The sequence below is a fragment of the Gracilinanus agilis genome, chromosome 3 (assembly GCF_016433145.1).
Source record: "Gracilinanus agilis isolate LMUSP501 chromosome 3, AgileGrace, whole genome shotgun sequence".
NCBI classification, from domain to species: domain Eukaryota; kingdom Metazoa; phylum Chordata; class Mammalia; order Didelphimorphia; family Didelphidae; genus Gracilinanus; species Gracilinanus agilis.
This window is the reverse complement of record NC_058132.1, coordinates 39491531-39508395: the sequence shown is the minus strand read 5'-3', so window position 1 is coordinate 39508395 and position 16865 is coordinate 39491531. Positions and strand designations below refer to the sequence as shown.

General features: G+C 39.8%; 1 protein-coding gene across 1 annotated transcript in view; it reads left to right on the top strand.

Moving 5' to 3' along the window:
- Positions 1-16865, top strand: part of NPHP4 (nephrocystin 4) — a 180964-nt gene that overhangs the window by 35067 nt on the left and 129032 nt on the right. Inside the window, exons 5-6 of the mRNA XM_044671236.1 lie at positions 3821-3976; positions 13192-13328. Of these exons, the coding sequence (XP_044527171.1) occupies positions 3821-3976; positions 13192-13328 (293 nt within the window). The remainder of the gene's footprint in view (positions 1-3820; positions 3977-13191; positions 13329-16865) is intronic.

Sequence of the window (16865 nt, the reverse complement as noted above, 5' to 3'; positions counted from 1 at the left end):
TAGTTGATTGGCATTTGTTAAAACACCTACTAGGTGCTAGGAATAAGAATAAAAGTACCAAAAAATGAGGCCATTCCTCTCCTCAAGGAGTTTAAGGTCTAGGGAGTCATGCTTTTAAAAAAACAACAACTCTATCTTAGTTACAACTCCAAGACAGAAGGGCAAGGGCTAGGCAATTGGGGTTAAGTGACTTGCCCAGGGTCACATAATCAGGGAGTTTCATTTTTAAACCCAGGTCCTCCCAACTCAAGGTCTGGTGCTCTATCCACTGAGCCACCTAACTACTCCTTCATGTGTGTTTTTTAAAGGAAGGAGTATTTCCCCTTGAAAGATATAAGGATTCTATTAGATCAGTTTTGGTGAAGGTTTTCAAGTTTATATGCCCAAACTACAACTTCAAGGTGCCTGTGAGCCCCCACCCCCCTACATTACCCCAGAGAGTGGAAGGATGAAGTACTTACTTTGGGTGGCTGGGAAGAGGGTCAGGGCATGCAAAAATGTCCTTGGGTGCTAAGAAGAGGGGGAATGGAGCAGCTCCCTTGGTGTCAGCTCAGCATGTATGCCAGTACTTCACCAATGCTGTATTAGTTTATTTTTTAGGTTACTATTAGCTCAAACATTCTGTGTTCTAAGACCACTCTTGACATTCTGGGTTCTAAGCTCCCTTACAGCTCTTACATTCTGTGTTCTAAGGACTTTTCCAGCCCTGATATTCCCAGTTCTAAAGTCCCTCCCAGGTCAGACATTCTGTGTTCTAAGAACCCTCCTAGATCTGATATTCTCTGAAGTAAGGCCCTCCCATCTCTATCAGTTTGGTGTTCCAAGATCTTTTTCAGTCTAACATTCTATGATCTAAGGCCCCTTTCATCTCTGACATGTTTTCTTAGGTTCCTATGATTCCAATTTGGGGCCGACATGCAACTTAAGGAAAGAGAATAAAAGCTCCTAAATCATTTGCTCTTTTAAGCATTTATGAATTCATGGAAATGACAGCAATTAAGGATATCTAATTGTTGCTTTGTTTTTTACCAGAAGTTCAAATCTGGGCCTGACCACCATTGATGTGTGCCTTATACAGGCTCAGATGTATTTGGTACCTTTGTGACAAATGTAGCTTTTGAGGTGGGGCTCCCCCAACTCCATAGGATGTGGCAAGCAGAGGTGTACTGGAGTAGGAAGCCTTCAAAGATCCATGTGCTCTGTGATTTGATGAGATCTCTCCAGATCAGAAATTGATTAAGTGGCAGCAGTGGAGTGGGGACAGGGAAAGTCAGATGGACAGACAAATTTCCATCAGACACACAAAAGCCAACAAGAAGAAGAAGCAATGAAAGCAATTCCCTATCTTGTTAGGGGGCTTTTTAATTTCTGTAAAGTACATATATTATGGAGAACTTAGCCACTAAAAATGTCTTGATTCATTTCTTCAGTGATTTTTCTGGGTCTCCTGTATCCTTAAGAGAAAGTTAAAATTACCCTATCCTAGAGCTATTTTTTCTAAAAAGTAAAAATGGATCATGTTAAGTGTATTTTTTTTTCTTATACATTATGGCAATCAGTAAATGAGATAAATTCATAAGCAGTCCTCCTTTACCCTTAGAAAAATTGTAGGTGTTTAAAGCCTAAAGAGGCCTTTAAAGGCCATCTATCTAAAGAAAAACAACTTTCACTAAAAGAATCACTCTTATTAAAAGAAGAAATGGATTTGCCACTTCTTATCTAAGCAAACGCAGGAAGATGAGAAGGAAAATTGTGACTTCTTTACTCCTATCTTAGGATTTTACGACCCAGATCAGCAAAAGTTTTAGTGATAGAAGATTAAAAACAAATCTCCTTAAGAACTGATAAAAACAACATACAGGTGATTAAATACAATGACTAGAACAATAATAAAAATAGGAAGAAAAACAAAAAAGTGTCCAAAATGGAACATTTTGCAATTAAAACAGTTAATGGCCTCAAAGAAAAGTTGAGATTTTTTTCCCTCTCTCCCTAATTTGCAGAGTTGAGGAACTATGGATGTGGAATCTTGCATATACTGTCAGTCTTCTCTAGTATGTTGACTAGTTTTACTGAACTGCATTTTTTTCTCTTAAAAATATTCTTACAAAAGATGGCTAACTGGATAGGAAAGAAAGGGAAGAATATATTTGAAAAAATAAAAGAAATAGGAATTTAAAAAGAGTTTTAAATCTCTTTAGTTGCAGTTTTATTAGATCAAGTTATTAGGATCATTTTATTTTTATGACCAGTAGCAAAGTTTTTATTTTTTAGAAAAAATGATCAATTCCTTTTGTTTTACATCACTAGAATTTCTCCCAGTGATATTCTCTCCTCCCTTCCCTTAGAACCATCCCATATAACAAATATTATATAGGTATCTCTCCTGCACATTGTGACTTTCCCCATCACAGTTTTGATGTATCACAAGTTGGCATGAGAAATTAAATGAGAATTTTGGGGAGTTTTGTGGAAGCTACAGACAACACATGAAAGTCAGCAGATGACATAGAAAATTTAGAAACTATGTAACCTAGGACCAAATGCTTAACCCAGATTTTCCAATATGGCCCTGTAAATACCCTATAAAAGAAAAAAAATTCAGACTTCACTTCTGGTATGAAAAAAGGGCTAAAATGGTTTGTGTAGATTTTTCAGATTGCAGGAGTACTGTACCTCTAACCCCCCAAGATTTGGAAAGGATATCTGTGTGTGTGTGTGTGTATACATCCTTAACTTTCTGTCTTAGAATCAATACTAAATATCAGTTCTAAGGCAGAAGAGTGGTAAGGCAATTGGAGTTTAATGAATTACCCATGATCACACAGCCAAGGAAGTCTGTCACATTTGAATTCAGTACCTCCTATCTCTAGACCTGGCTCACTATCCACTGAGCCACCTAGCTGCCCCTACAAATGCTATTTTTTAAAGAAAAGGAAAAAAAAGAAAAAATCAGTAAAGCTTAACTACATCACAAAATTCTGAAAGTCTAAATTCAGTGTTCCTCCCCCATATATTCAAAGCTGGAGAGTGGAGTCATCTTCTGTCTTCTTTGGGGCCATGCTTGTTCTTTGTATTTTGTAATAGTTGCTTTCAGTTTTGGTTCTTTTCATTCGTATTGTTGTAGTCATTGTGGAGATTGTTTTCTTGGTTCTGCTTCTTTGCCTCTGTGTTTGATTCTGTGAATCTTTCCACAATCTTTGTATCCATCATATTTGTTGTTTCTTACCACACAGTCATATTCTATTTGTGTATCACAATGTTTTTAGTCTTTCTCCAGCTGCTGGGCACTTTGTTTCCAGTTCTTTGCTATAAGAAAAAGAATAGCAAAGTATTTTTCTTCCCTGCCTAGAAAAAGTCTATAACTTATACTTGTGGTGTTTCAGAAGTGTGTATGTGGGCATGTCCTGTGTGTCTGTATACGTATCAAGTTTCTCTTGCTGACTGTTACTGAAATCTTTTTGCCTTTAAGGATATTGCTAGCTATCTTGAAATATTTGAAGGGTTGTCATGTCATTGAGACATTAAACTTGTTCGGCTTTGTTCCAGAAGTAAGAACCAGAAGCAATATGCCTGATATCATAGAGGCCAGACTTTAAGTTGATTTGATATGAGGACAAACTTTCTGAAAAGTTTAGAATCTTTTGAAAGTGGAATGAGCTGCCCCAGTGGATGATGAAATACCCTTCAGTTATTATCTTGATGTGGGAACCGAATGATCAGTCCTCTTCTTTGGGCCCAGTGCTTTAGGTTGAAGTAAGAGACTGAGTTCTCTGCTAATGCTGAGATTCTTGACTTATTCTGTTTCTCTCCCCTCTAGAAAGCAAGTATCTGACCCTTATTGAGAACTGCTACATTCAGTACACCTTGAAGATCCATCCTTTACTCGAAGCAGCATTTCACCTTTTCCCTGAGAACTTTCTGGTGTCTGGTTTACAGAAAATTCCTGGCTTACTCCCACCTCATGGAGAGACAAGTAAGGACTTTTCTAATCCTCTTGACTTTGGGTATTCGTATCTTTTTAAGACTAAATCCACTCTGGACTGTCACAGGAAGCCTGGGCAGCAGCAAGGCAGAGATCAAACATATGCTTCCCATACTCAGATTAGATGTTGTTTGATGATGATGATGATGATGATGCCACTGCCCTTGGCAAATGATTTGCTTAATCTTATGGCCCTTACTGTGTTTCTATTTCATGAGCTGTCATGCCCTCCAGTAAAGGTCATGGTGGTCATGCTCCATGGGGATAAGGCTGGCCTGGTCCTTGGACATTTGATGCAGACCATTGCTGGGCTTTTGTACAAAGCCTGTCCAATTTGGGAAAATCTATTATATCTCATGATTCCCTGACATGACCTTGAGGAACCCAGGGCCATCTCTGTACCTCAAGGACAAATTGGGAGTATATCTTTTGGAGGGATACTTATATTTGTCATTAAAAGAAGACTGCTATTTTCTCATCCATGGTTTCCCTTCTTTAGAAGAGAACTAATCTCCGGGCATAGTGGTATATTTGCCTGTAATCTCTGGTATCAGGGAAGCTGAGACTGGTAGGTTGCTTGAGCTTAAGAGTTCTGAGATACAATGAGCTGAACAGATTGGATGTCTATACTAAGTATAGCATTAATATGATGAGCTCCTGGGAGCAAGGGAGTACCGGGCTGCCTAAGGAAGAATGAAATGGCCCAGGTGGGAAACAGAGCAGGTCAAAGGGGCTATGCCACTTGGAGTGGGATCACAGGTGTGACCCTGCCCTTATAACCTGTGTGGGACACTAAGAATCAGGCTTTCAAAAAGAGAGAGAAAGAAGAGAGCCAGTACATCTGTATGGGAGGTAGCACATGGTGAGCCAATGGAAAAAAGATGAACTTGGCTATGAGTTCAAATCCTATCCTGACTACTAATAATGTGACTGTGGGAAAATCCCTTCTCCTCTCTTGGCCTCAGTTTCTTCATCAGTAAAATGAGGGCATTGAACTAGATGGTCTCTGGGGTCTCTTCCACCTCCAAATTCAAGGCCTATAGTCTTATGAACTGGCTTTGGAGGAAACTGAAGTTAATTTTTTTTTTTAATTTTTAAACCCTTAACTTCTGTGTATTGACTTATAGGTTGAAGAGTGGTAAGGGTAGGCAATGGGGGTCAAGTGACTTGCCCAGGGTCACACAGCTGGGAAGTATCTGAGGCCGGATTTGAACCTAGGACCTCCCGTCTCTAGGCCTGGATCTCAATCCACTGAGCTACCCAGCTGCCCCCTAATTTTAAAGCATTTTAGGTATAATTTGTCATTCATTGGCCACTGATGGGAAAACAAAGTGTCTCTGAGTTATTTGTAATGTTGTTTCTTGGTAGCCACGTTAGGAATAATGGTATTTTGGGAACTGGAACTATGGGTGTGATTAGCCTCAAACTGAATTGAGAAAAGCCACCATCTACCCCCTTTTCTCATTAATTCATTTGGCTCTGCCACAGAGTGCTCTCTAGGGACCTCTCATTTGTTGGTCTTGATGGGATGTCTACTTTCTGACACTGAATCATCAGGATGCCTGCCTGACTCTATTTTGAAGAATCCAAGGAAAAATATTTGAAGCATCTCTTGTGAGGAGTAATGGGAATTTATAAGCTTTATTCTTCTTGCTTAAAGTCTGATTTAATAGACATTTATTAAGTATCTACTTTGTGCCAGGCAAGTTCTTGGTACTGTGAAGACAGTTCCTATCATCAATGAGCTTACATTCTATAGGGAAATGCAACATAACAAATAGGATCCTAGGGTCTAGAGCTGAAATGGGTCCCAGACGCCACCTAGTCTAATCTCCTCTTTTTATAGAAGAATATGCTGAGGCCCTGGATAGTTAAGTGACTTGTCATGACCACAAAGTACACAAAGTATAGGTATATATGAAAGGTTTATAACATAGATAAAAATGTAAGTTTTGGCTAGGTGTTTCAGTAGACTCCAGGCTTAGAGTAAGAAAGACATGAGTTCAAATCCAGCCTCAGATACTTTCTAGCTGTGTGACCCTGGGCAAGCCACTTAATCCTGTTTGCCTCCATTTCCTCATCAGTAAAATGAGCTGGAGAAGGAAATGGCAAACCATTCCAGTATCTCTGTCAAGAGAATCCAAATAGGGTCAACAAAGAGTCGGGCATAAACGAAACCACTGAAGAACAACACCACTAGCAGCTTGGGCTACCTGGGGAGGGAAAAATCTATATATGATAAATTGAGGAGAGAGAAAGCACTGACCGTTAGAGACAAGGAAGAACAAGTAAGAAGGCTAATTTGTTATGAAACTTAAAGCAGTGAAGGAGAGTAATGTGTGATAACTTTGGAAAGGAGGCCAGAGCTGAATTATGGAGGCCAGTTTAGTAGTTGAGCACAGGGAATCAAGAAATTTGACTGTGCTTTAGTGATCAGCCAAGGATGGGCAATTGTCGTCTAAAGCAGTTCACAATGGAAGCAAGAGTTTGAAGACAACTGGAGAAATAGGCAGTGTGTGGCTGATGAGTGCTGACTTTTGTCTGTTACTGATGGGCTATAAATGCTTTAGTGGTGGAAGGCACTCATGGAGTGGAGGTGTTTTTTGTTTGAAATGATGGGCTTTCTCAGGTGGGCCCATGATTGACAGTTTGATGCCTTGCTTAAGTTTACTAAGAAGAAGAAAAAAACAGTGAATCATGTGGCAGCTGATTCTCCTGTAAACAGGAACAGTTTTATCTTTTATTTAACTCACCAAAAAAGGAGCTCAAGATTCTCATTGTTTTTCTGCCACAGATAAGAGTACTTCACATGCTATATGCAGTTTGGATTAGCTTACATTTTCCCTGAGTTCTCTTCTTTCTAAATTTAGTAGAAAGTAGAGGAGGAATTAATTACAAAAAAATTATGTCTTGAGAGATTAACCTGACAGTTGACAGAGCCTGGGTTCTAATCTTGGCACTAAATATTAAATGGTTCTCTGACTTTTGCCATAACCTTCTTCTTTGTCATACTTCATCTGAAAAATGAGGTTCATTTTGAGATGAAAGATGCTTAAGAAAGGCAACTCTGAATGATTGCCCTTTTGGATAGGAACATCAAGAACTATAAATGTGGTTGCTTTTAAGTTCTTCTACATATTCCATTGCTTTCTTGTTCTGAAGAATGGTTCTTGGTGTTTGCTACATATCCTTATAACACTGCATGACATGGCAATGGAGGTCAGTGGTGCTGGAGGAGAAAGGGAGAACAAATAACTAGCGAAAAACTCTAAAGATGTTTGCCCTGCAGTGCCACTACCTTGGTGATAAAGAAAAAGCTTAGATTCAGCGACAGATCCCCAATGCTTCATTCTCTCTTTCTTCTATTAAATTGGAAAGTTAAAACGGTCACATGTTACAGTAAGTATCTATTGGGGCGGGGATCTTGGGAACTTGATTTATAGAAAGATACACAAATTTGGCCCTCTGCTCTTAGCTCATTGGGTGGTAAGTAGATATTTTCAGATATGCTTCATTCCATGCATGTTTGCCCACCTCTGGTGACGTGGGCCATCGGTCACTGAGGCACTTAAGTGAAGCCTACAAAATGTAAAAAAGGAAATACAATTTATTTTGCTGTTGTTTAAAAACTAATGATTGGGGAAGATGAAGAATGAGCCTGAGTGGCCTCTAGCTGTTAGGAGACTGTGCTGACTCTACAAAGGAAAAAGCGATGAAACCTCTGAGAAATAAAGGATGATTTTGCACACACTCCCCTGGTGACCATTTGAGAAAAGGAATGCTTTCTGCTCAGCCTTTCACTTATGTGCAGTGGAACTTGTAGACATCACATTTAAAATATGACTTAGAGGCTTGTGGGGATTGGGCCTGTATCTGACAATTGTTATCTCTATTATAAATTTTGTCTATGAACTTTCAGGCTCCTGTGGATTCTTTCCGAAATGAAAGAGAGCCCCATCACTGTCTCACATTTTATGGCACCGAAAAGCCTTAGTCAGATGAGAGCTGGTGCTTTGCATTCCTAGTATCGTTCATTTGTCTAATTTAGAGAGGAGTTTGCCTTTGTCTATGTTGGCTGCCACATTGGGGATTAGGCAGTCATTCATTTCTAAGATGCTGGATGGCAAGTGTGCTGAATTTTTCATCAACTCCTAGACTGGTCATGACAGGAAATTGACAAAGTGCTCCATTTCGATCACTTTGACCTTCTTTGAGAAGCGAGACAGTGTCCCATCAAATAGACTTCTAAAAACTGGCCTGTTAATGCAGCTAGGTGGCTTTGTGGATTGAGTGCCAGGCCTAGAGATGAGACGTCCTGGGTTCAAATGTGGCCTCAGACACTACCTAAGTGTGTCATCATGGACAAATCACTTGGCTCCAGTTGCCTAGTCCTTACCACCCTTCTACCTTGGAATGAATATTGATTCCAAGATGGAAGATAAGAGTTAAAAAAAAAAACAAAAAAACTCCAGCAAACTAGCCCATCTGTCACTTCCCTTTTCTTCTATTTCCCCCTTCATAAGCAAATACTCCTAATTTAGTCATCTCTTTTTAGTGCAGTCAGAAGTTTGAGTCAGACTGGTATTCTTGTATTAATGATTCTTTTTCATTAAAAAAAAAATGACCAACACTGATCCAACAACAGCAAAAAATGTCTTAGCTAGAGTTCCTGGAAGTATTCATTCAGCCTGGAAAGATTATGGCTCAGTTAAACTTCCTAGTAAAGCCCTTGCTCCATCATTCATGGGCTAGCAATTTAAAATATTCTTTCCTTACAGTTCACTTCTTGACTCAGGAACTTCTTGGTCATGTTTTACGATACAGCATTTATTTGTTGTCCAATAGATGCCTCTGTGGATTCTACTGCTGCTTCACATAACATTGAGGTTACTTTATTTTATGTGTTCATCTTGGGATAAATGCAACTCTGAATAAAATGAGACCAGACAAATAACCTGTCTTTTTATGAGTTATATTTTGGACAGTCAGTTCTAGCATCCACTGTGTTCCCAGAACTCTCCATTTCCCAATGGTGCTCTGCAGAGTCATGAAGTAAGTAAGAGAGATATGGTCCTTGTCTTCCAGATAGCATCTGATTATGGAAGGAGACAGACACGAATATCCACGTATTAGCAATCTGTACATAAGAGGCACTTACTAAAGGGTGACCCGACAGAGCACCCAAAGAACAGGATTCGTAACTCTATCCCAGAACTATAAGAAATTGGGCAAGGGGGAAGATTGGAGGACTGTGAGTCAGCAGAACAGTTACTGGAGTGATGGGGAGCAGGGGAAGGAAGACAGTTCTCAGACGGCTCCATGAAGTAGCTCAATCTTTCTTTTCTGTTGGTGCTGAAAAGGGTGAAGTTACTGAGATTGGTTTGATGGCTATGGATGTCTCAGAAACTTGTTTTTGGAGGATGGAAATGAAAATGGCCTTTTTAGAACAGTCATAGAATTATGTTCACATGTTTAGTGACTTAGGGAAAAGGAAAACTTTTGAGTTTCCTCTGATACTATTTCTTTGGTTGACTGTTGACTAAAAAATAGAAGCCCCTTTATCACCATATTACCTTTAGTCACAGTCCGTTAATGTTATGAATTTAAAAAGTCAAGAGCATCCTTCTTTTGATACATAATTCAGAGAGAGGTCTAGCTAATCTGAAGTCTAAATGTAAAACAGACTTTAAATTGACCAGCCTGTGGAAGTTTGGACAGCTCACTCACTGATCACCCACTGGTTCCCAGAGGCACACCAGAGAAAGTCTGGACTCTTCTGCTTGACATTCATATCTCTTTAGCAAATGGGATTTGCTAAAGGTAGTTAGATGGTATAGTGGGTAGAGTGCTGAATTTGGAATCAGGAAAACTCACCTTCAAGTTTAAATCTGGGTTCACACACTTAATATCTGTGTGGTCTTGGGTAAATCGCTTAACCCTGTTTGCCCCAGAATCCTCATTTGTAAAATGAGCTGGAGAAGAAAATGACAAACCATTCCAGTGTCTCTGCCAAGGAAACCCCAAATGAGATCATGAAGAGTCGGACACTCCTAAACAACAATAACAAAAAGAGCAAATAGGATTATTCTGCCTTTACAAGCTTATTCCTCTGCTCCCCAACACAAACCCTGCACAGCAGCCAGAATGATGTCCTTCCTATAGAATTCACCCTGCTCCTTCCTAACTACAGGCTTTCACTCCTATTCTTCTCTCCACCTGGAATACCTTTCATTATTTCCTTAACCTGTTAAAATATTATTCATCCTACAAGGTCAGCCTACTCACCTCCCCCTCCTCAACAAGATCTTCTCCTACTAATACAGCTTGTATTCTTCTGGGCTTCTGGTGGCAAGTGGATAGTGTTGGGCCTGGAGTCAGGAAAACCTGAGTTCAAATCCAGCTTCAGACACTTGCCTTTGTCTGTTTCCTTAGCTGTAAAATGAGGCATCTATCTCCTGGGGTTGTTGTGAGGAGTGAATGAGATAATATTTGTGAAAAAACATGCTTAGGATAGTGCCTGGTATATAGAAGACACCGGACAAATATTTTTTTCTTATTCTTTTCTTTCTCTGACTATAGCTGCTGGCACATAAATTAGGTCCAAAACGAAATCACTAATTATAATTGTTACATATAATTATATAAATAATATTTTATATTTATACACAATATAAAATATCATAATTACATGTGACATAATTATAAATGTAATATATAATTAATATAATTATGTATTTAATTAACACTTTGTTCTTTATTTTTGCTGTCCTGCACCTGCAATATCATTGGTAGAGGGGAATTCCTGGTGTTCAACATGGGTGCAGATCAGCAATTTTTAATTCATAGCCTCAAATAGTTTTCTTGAGAGGTTAAATGACTTGCCTCTAGCCAGACCATTAGGATGCATTGAGAGGCAAAACTTGAATCAAGTTCTTCTAGATTTTAAGGTGCCTTGGTCTATAGAATCATGGAATTTATGGACTGAAAGGGACCTAAGCCACCATGGAGTTCCACCTATTTTCAGAAAAGAATACTTTTTTTTAAAACCCTTACCTTCCATCTTAGAAGCAATCCTGTGTATTGCTTCTAAGGCAGAAGAGCAGTAAGAGATAGACAAGGTGGGTTAAGTAACCTTTCCAGGATCACAGAGCTAGGAAGTGTCTGAGGCCAGATTTGAATCCAGGACCTCCCATCTCTGAGCCTGACTCCCAATCTACTGAGCCACCCAGTTGCCCCTCACCACATATCTTGTCAAGCTTTGCTACCTCCATGCTCATTGGTCCCAAATTTTTTGGAGTACAATGGTCATTTGTAGCCTCCAGGAAAGTTGCTCTGACTTGAATGTGGCCTAGAACCAGTGCATAGCTTGGGTATGAAACTCAGAATTTTTTTAACTGCTAGCATGATGCTATGACCCACCACTCCCCCAAAGCTCCTGAGTTGAACCTTCATTTAGGGAAGAGTTTATACATTCTTTCCTTCATTTCCCTCAGCTTTGACAAATCGGCCATTCTACTATATCCTTTGGAATAGACTTCTACCATCATCTGTTCCAGGCCTATCTTAAGCATAACATTTTTTTAAAGCTCTTCTTTCTTTCGTAGTATCAGTTCTAGGAGAGAAGAGTGGCAAAGGCTAGACCAGTGATGGGCAAACTTTTTAAAGAGGGGGCCAAAGGAAAGGAAATGCTCATCTGTCAGTCTGTTTCTAAGGCAACTCTTCTGAAGTTTCATTGTATTATTTCCTACTCATTGTATTTGTCGTATTAGGAATGCCCCATCACTGGGCTAGACCGTCAGGGCTAAGTAATTTGTCCAAATAGCTAAGAAATGTCTGAGGTCAGATTTGAATCCCGATCCTCCCAACACCAGACCTTATGCTCTGTCCACTAGCTGCCCCTCTGCATAACATTTCAATCTTCATAACTAGTTTAGGGAAGACTGAGTAAGAGGTGAAGTGGGACCAATCCCAGAGTGATTAGGATCGTCAGACCTTTTTCACTCCATTACAAAATTTTCAAGATTTTTCCCAAAGGCCTTAGCTGTTGGGATGTATAATCAGACAGGAAGCACGTGTAATGAATCAGAGCACAGGAAGGAGACTAGATACAGTGTCAGACCTGGGTTCAAATACTACCTAGCAGTTAATAGCTATGGGTCAACCACTTGATCTCCCTGAGCTCCAGTTACCTTATTTGTATTATGGAGATAATGGTACTTGTAGTATGGAACTCACAGTTGTCTTGAGACTCCATTGAGAGAATGTCTGTAAAGTACCTGCAAATATTCCAGTGCTTTGTAAGTGTTGTTATTGAGAGGGACAGCCAGGGATAGTAGTGGGCAGAGAGGCAGTCTGGGAATAAGGAGGATCTGGGGTTCAGACCCTACATTCCCCATTCTTCACCTCCCTCTCTACCACATAAAGATTATTGTCTCCCTAGGCAAGTCATTGAAGTCTGGTAAATAACAACAACAACGACAACATATTTATTATATAAGATATTATTAATTTATAGTATAATTAGTTTACATTAGCATTGTTATATAGAGTGTATAACAATATTCTATAACACATTAATATCATTTATTTTTATCATTATGCAAAAAACATCTGACCTTGCTACCTTCTCACTTTTCCAAGTGCTCCTTCTTTGTAATAAGTTTTTTCCCCCAGAGCTTCTAGATTTCTTTCAGGAGTGCTTTCTTACAACACTCATCACAATCGTATTGTTGGTTTGTTAGCTTAATGTGTGCATGACTAAGTGAGTGGGTGCTATGTGGATTTCCAAATAGTCCAAGGTAAAGTCAGTAAAATGAGTGATGGTGCCGTTGGCTGGTTCTTCTTGCTGGAGAGGATTGTAAGTGATAAAGGAGAGCTGAGCTGAAGGGTAACAGATGTTGTTTTGTGTTTTGTAATCCATGTTCTTTGAATTACTGAATTGTAAAATTTGTTCCTGGAGGAGGCTTGGATTGTAAGTGAAGCTTGTGCTTGTTTCATCAGTTAGGAGTTCAGCCTGGAAGGAGGGAGAGCCACAGTGTGGAGTCTGGTGTGTTTCTTCCTGTTGTTGCTTTCTTCCTGAGTGTCCAGAACCATTTCCCCAGTTCCCCTAGAGGGTCCTGAGCCCACAGGAGGAGAGTAGCTTTTTGACTCTTCTTCGGTCTTGGTCATGATGATCCATCCACATACCATACTCTCTCCCTGTTCAGATGATGTATTGCGGAAGCCTCGCCTCCAGAAATCTGTCACGTGGTATTTGGACAATCTGCTCTTCAACCTGTATCCCTCACTGGAGAAGTTTGAGGAGGAACTTCTGGAACTCCTCAGTCACGACTGCTTGCGGGAGGTATGATGTCATGCGGGGCCCCTGCTTTTATGGATAGAGTCCTGAGGGCTGGAGGAGCTCTCCTATCCTCTTAGAGGGAGAGACCTTGGAATCCTGCTGGGAAAGTTGCTGAAGCTGGGGGAGAAGGTCACTGATGAAGTGGTTTGGCCCTTTCATGTAGCAGAGGTGAAATGCTTTGGTTGTGGGCTCTGATTTAGTATTTAAAAGAGTTAGTTATTAAAAGGCTTACAGCTCAGCTCTTTTCTTTGAAATATAGCAATATCACTGGGCCAAAGCAGAGGCCCCTGAGTGTTTCCGGACCATTGGTTCTCTCCATTTATGACAGCAGAGTAGGATGGATGCTGTTCTCCCAGGAATAGATCCTTCATTCGGCTCTTGCTGGTCCTAATTTTAACAGTTATTTTGATATGTCTTGAAACAGTATTTATTTAAACGGAAATTAAATTACTGAATGAATGGAGGGGAAGCTTTGGAATGGCACCACATTTGCAAAGGGCATTTTGAGACTTTTTGGCTTAGTTCAAGGACTTTCTGACTCCTATTTCCACACAGTTGATTCTTTCAGAGGGACTCATGTTATCACTCAGGCCTTTTCTGTCCCATATAAATACCTTTCTTTTGTCACAAAGCTCAAGAAAATGACAAAATGTCATTTGAAACCAGCAGCTGAAAGAGCTTCCCCCTTTCTTCCAGTTGCTGTGTAGCATTCAAGAATTGCACTTTAAATACAGTGATGCCTTTGCTGGGTTAAAAAGGGGCTTTTTAACTTCTCATTTCTCCAGCAATTAACTTTGCCCTTTTAATAGCTTCTCTTCACTCCCTGTAGGAAATTTGTTTAAGGCATGACTTGTCCTTCCATGTTTAGAAAAAACAAAGAGCAGAGACTCTTCTCGCCTTTGTAATTAAATTCTCCTACTTTTCTTTGGCGGATAAGATATTATGTAAATACTCATAGATGTGTATACATAGTAAAGTATATAACATGAAGCCTACCTTGACTTACCTTTTCTCCTCGCCCTATTTTGGCCAGTTAGTTTGTGCTTTGGGGGAAGTTGGTTTTGTGTAACGTGATACCTCCTTGGGGATATACCTGAGACCCACCTGACTTCATTTGAAGTTCATTGTTCATATATTATAGCCATTAGAGATAATGGAAAGAATCCCTTTTATTGCTTAGTATTTTGCAGCTTATGGGATGTTGTCCTTGTATTATCTCTAGAAAACGCAGACTGCTATACTCTCCACTGGGCTGGGCAGAGACTAGCCAAGGCCAAAGCATTGACTTTGGAAGTGAGTGTTTGTAGGAATGTCTTGACTCTCAGACTAGCATAGTGCCATTTGGATACTATAATTTGACTGACTAGTGAATTGGGATTTAATGGCACAAATCATCACCACATAGAAGTTGGAGAATTTGAGAACTCTTTTTTTGTACTTGTTTCAGAATACTGTGTGTGTTGGTTGAGCAAGTAAAGGACCAGGTCATCACATCTATCATTTTTTTAAACCCTTATCTTCCTTCTTAGAATCAAAGGCAGAAGAGCAGTAAGACTGGCAATGGGGGTTAAGTGACTTGCCCAAGATCACAAAGCTAAGAAGTGTCTGAGGCTAGATTTGAACCCAGGACCTCCCATCTCTAGGCCTGGCTCTCAGTGGAGTCATCTAGTTGCCCCCATCACATGTATCATTGAGAACAACCCAGAACTGATTTGGTTTGCTGTGTTCCTGTTGAAATTCATGATAAGATCATTCACTGCAGCTCCACCAATTAAGAAAGGAATTTTGTTTTCTTGTAATAGTTCCAATTTGTAGCACCCAGAATTTTAACCTTTAAATAAAATGAGACCATTTCTCTGAGTAATGTTATTTACTAATAGTGTCTATTAATCTATTAATCAATTAATCATATTGATCTATTAATAAAGGATAAGTCAGTGGCATGCCTCTGCACCGAAGAGATGCACACAAAAGAAACTCAGCGGAATCTTTTATACTGGATTGTCATCTTCTGATTGGCCTCATAGAGTGTTCTTTGGACCTCCCCCTTCGGGGTCCTGATTAGTGGATAATTTTTTTTTTATAAACCCTTAATTTCGGTGTATTGTCTCATAGGTAGAAGAGTGGTAAGGGTGGGCAATGGGGGTCAAGTGACCTGCCCAGGGTCACACAGCTGGGAAGTGGCTGAGGCCGGGTTTGAACCTAGGACCTCCTGTCTCTAGGCCTGACTCTCACTCCACTGAGCTACCCAGCTGCCCCCTGGATAATTTTAATGAGAAAGTGGGCTTAGAGATCTCAACTCCTTCCCCATGACTTCATCTACAGTTTCATTCTAGCTAGGATAAGTATGACTTACCCACTTCTCTCTGGCACTGAATAAATGGCCTGGGAACTTTATTCAGTTATGCCTTTGAGGAACTCAACTGCCTGACCCTCAGAGGCTGTAGTTTGAGAAAACGAATGGATTCACATAAAAATATTGGTAATAAATAATATAATCCAACATTAATTTTTTCTTAAATTTCAAAGTTGACTCCTGTCCCTGGATCATATCTGACTCCTGCCAGTTCATTTTAGGCACCACTTATTTGTATTTATAAGCCTTGTAATTTTCCTTCCGCTGATGTGGCCTCTTTTCTGCTGTTGATTAATTGATTTTGTAAGCTCATGAAACCAGATCTTTTTGTGTTAGAATGAGGAAGACTTTTATTTTATCAGGTTTTATTTTATTTGTGTCCCATGGGCCAGCCTGTTCCTGCCGAGATCACCATACTGACCTTTGGGCCTCAGAGGTCCTCTTGAAAGTTTGAATTTAAATTACTGCTTATAAATAGGCTCTGTTTGGGTGCTGACCAGGTTTCATCAGTTTCTCATAAATCTTGTCTAATTTAGAAGATCTCCCTTCAGAAAACAAGCCAGGCCTTCAAGGTGTTGCATTTTATTATAATGGTACTACTGAATCCTAAATCTCATTTTTATTGACAGAATGTTGGTAAAGCCTTAACTACTGGGAATTGTTTTTATTCAGAACAATCTTTGATTTAAGATAAATGTCAGGTAATTGTTCATATCTTAGGGAGAATTGTGCATTGCAGGGTTTTCTTCCTATCTGTTAAATAGAATCCCTTCATGATAAACATTTAAAAAATACCTTTCCACTATGCAAACAAATCTAGGGGATGCTATGTACAAGCATCTAGACAATTATTAATCATGGAGAAAAGATCAATCAGTGAGTATTTATTTAGTACCTACGAGGTACTTAGCATTGTGCTGAGTCAGCGGGGAACAAAGCAGAACATTTTTAATTGGATAATTTGCATTTGAACCAAGAGAGAAATAAATTCATAGACCAGTAGGAGTTTGACAGTCCCTGGGGCTTAGGCCCCAGGAATATAGTATCTGAGAAATACTCATTGCCTTCTGGCCACTCTCTCCCATAGCCATTGACGGCATACTGTGCTTTCTTAGCTTCCTGGGACAGAGCTTTGATTATCATGTGGAAGGAGGCATGACAGTCCACGCAGGTTAGGAGGTCCT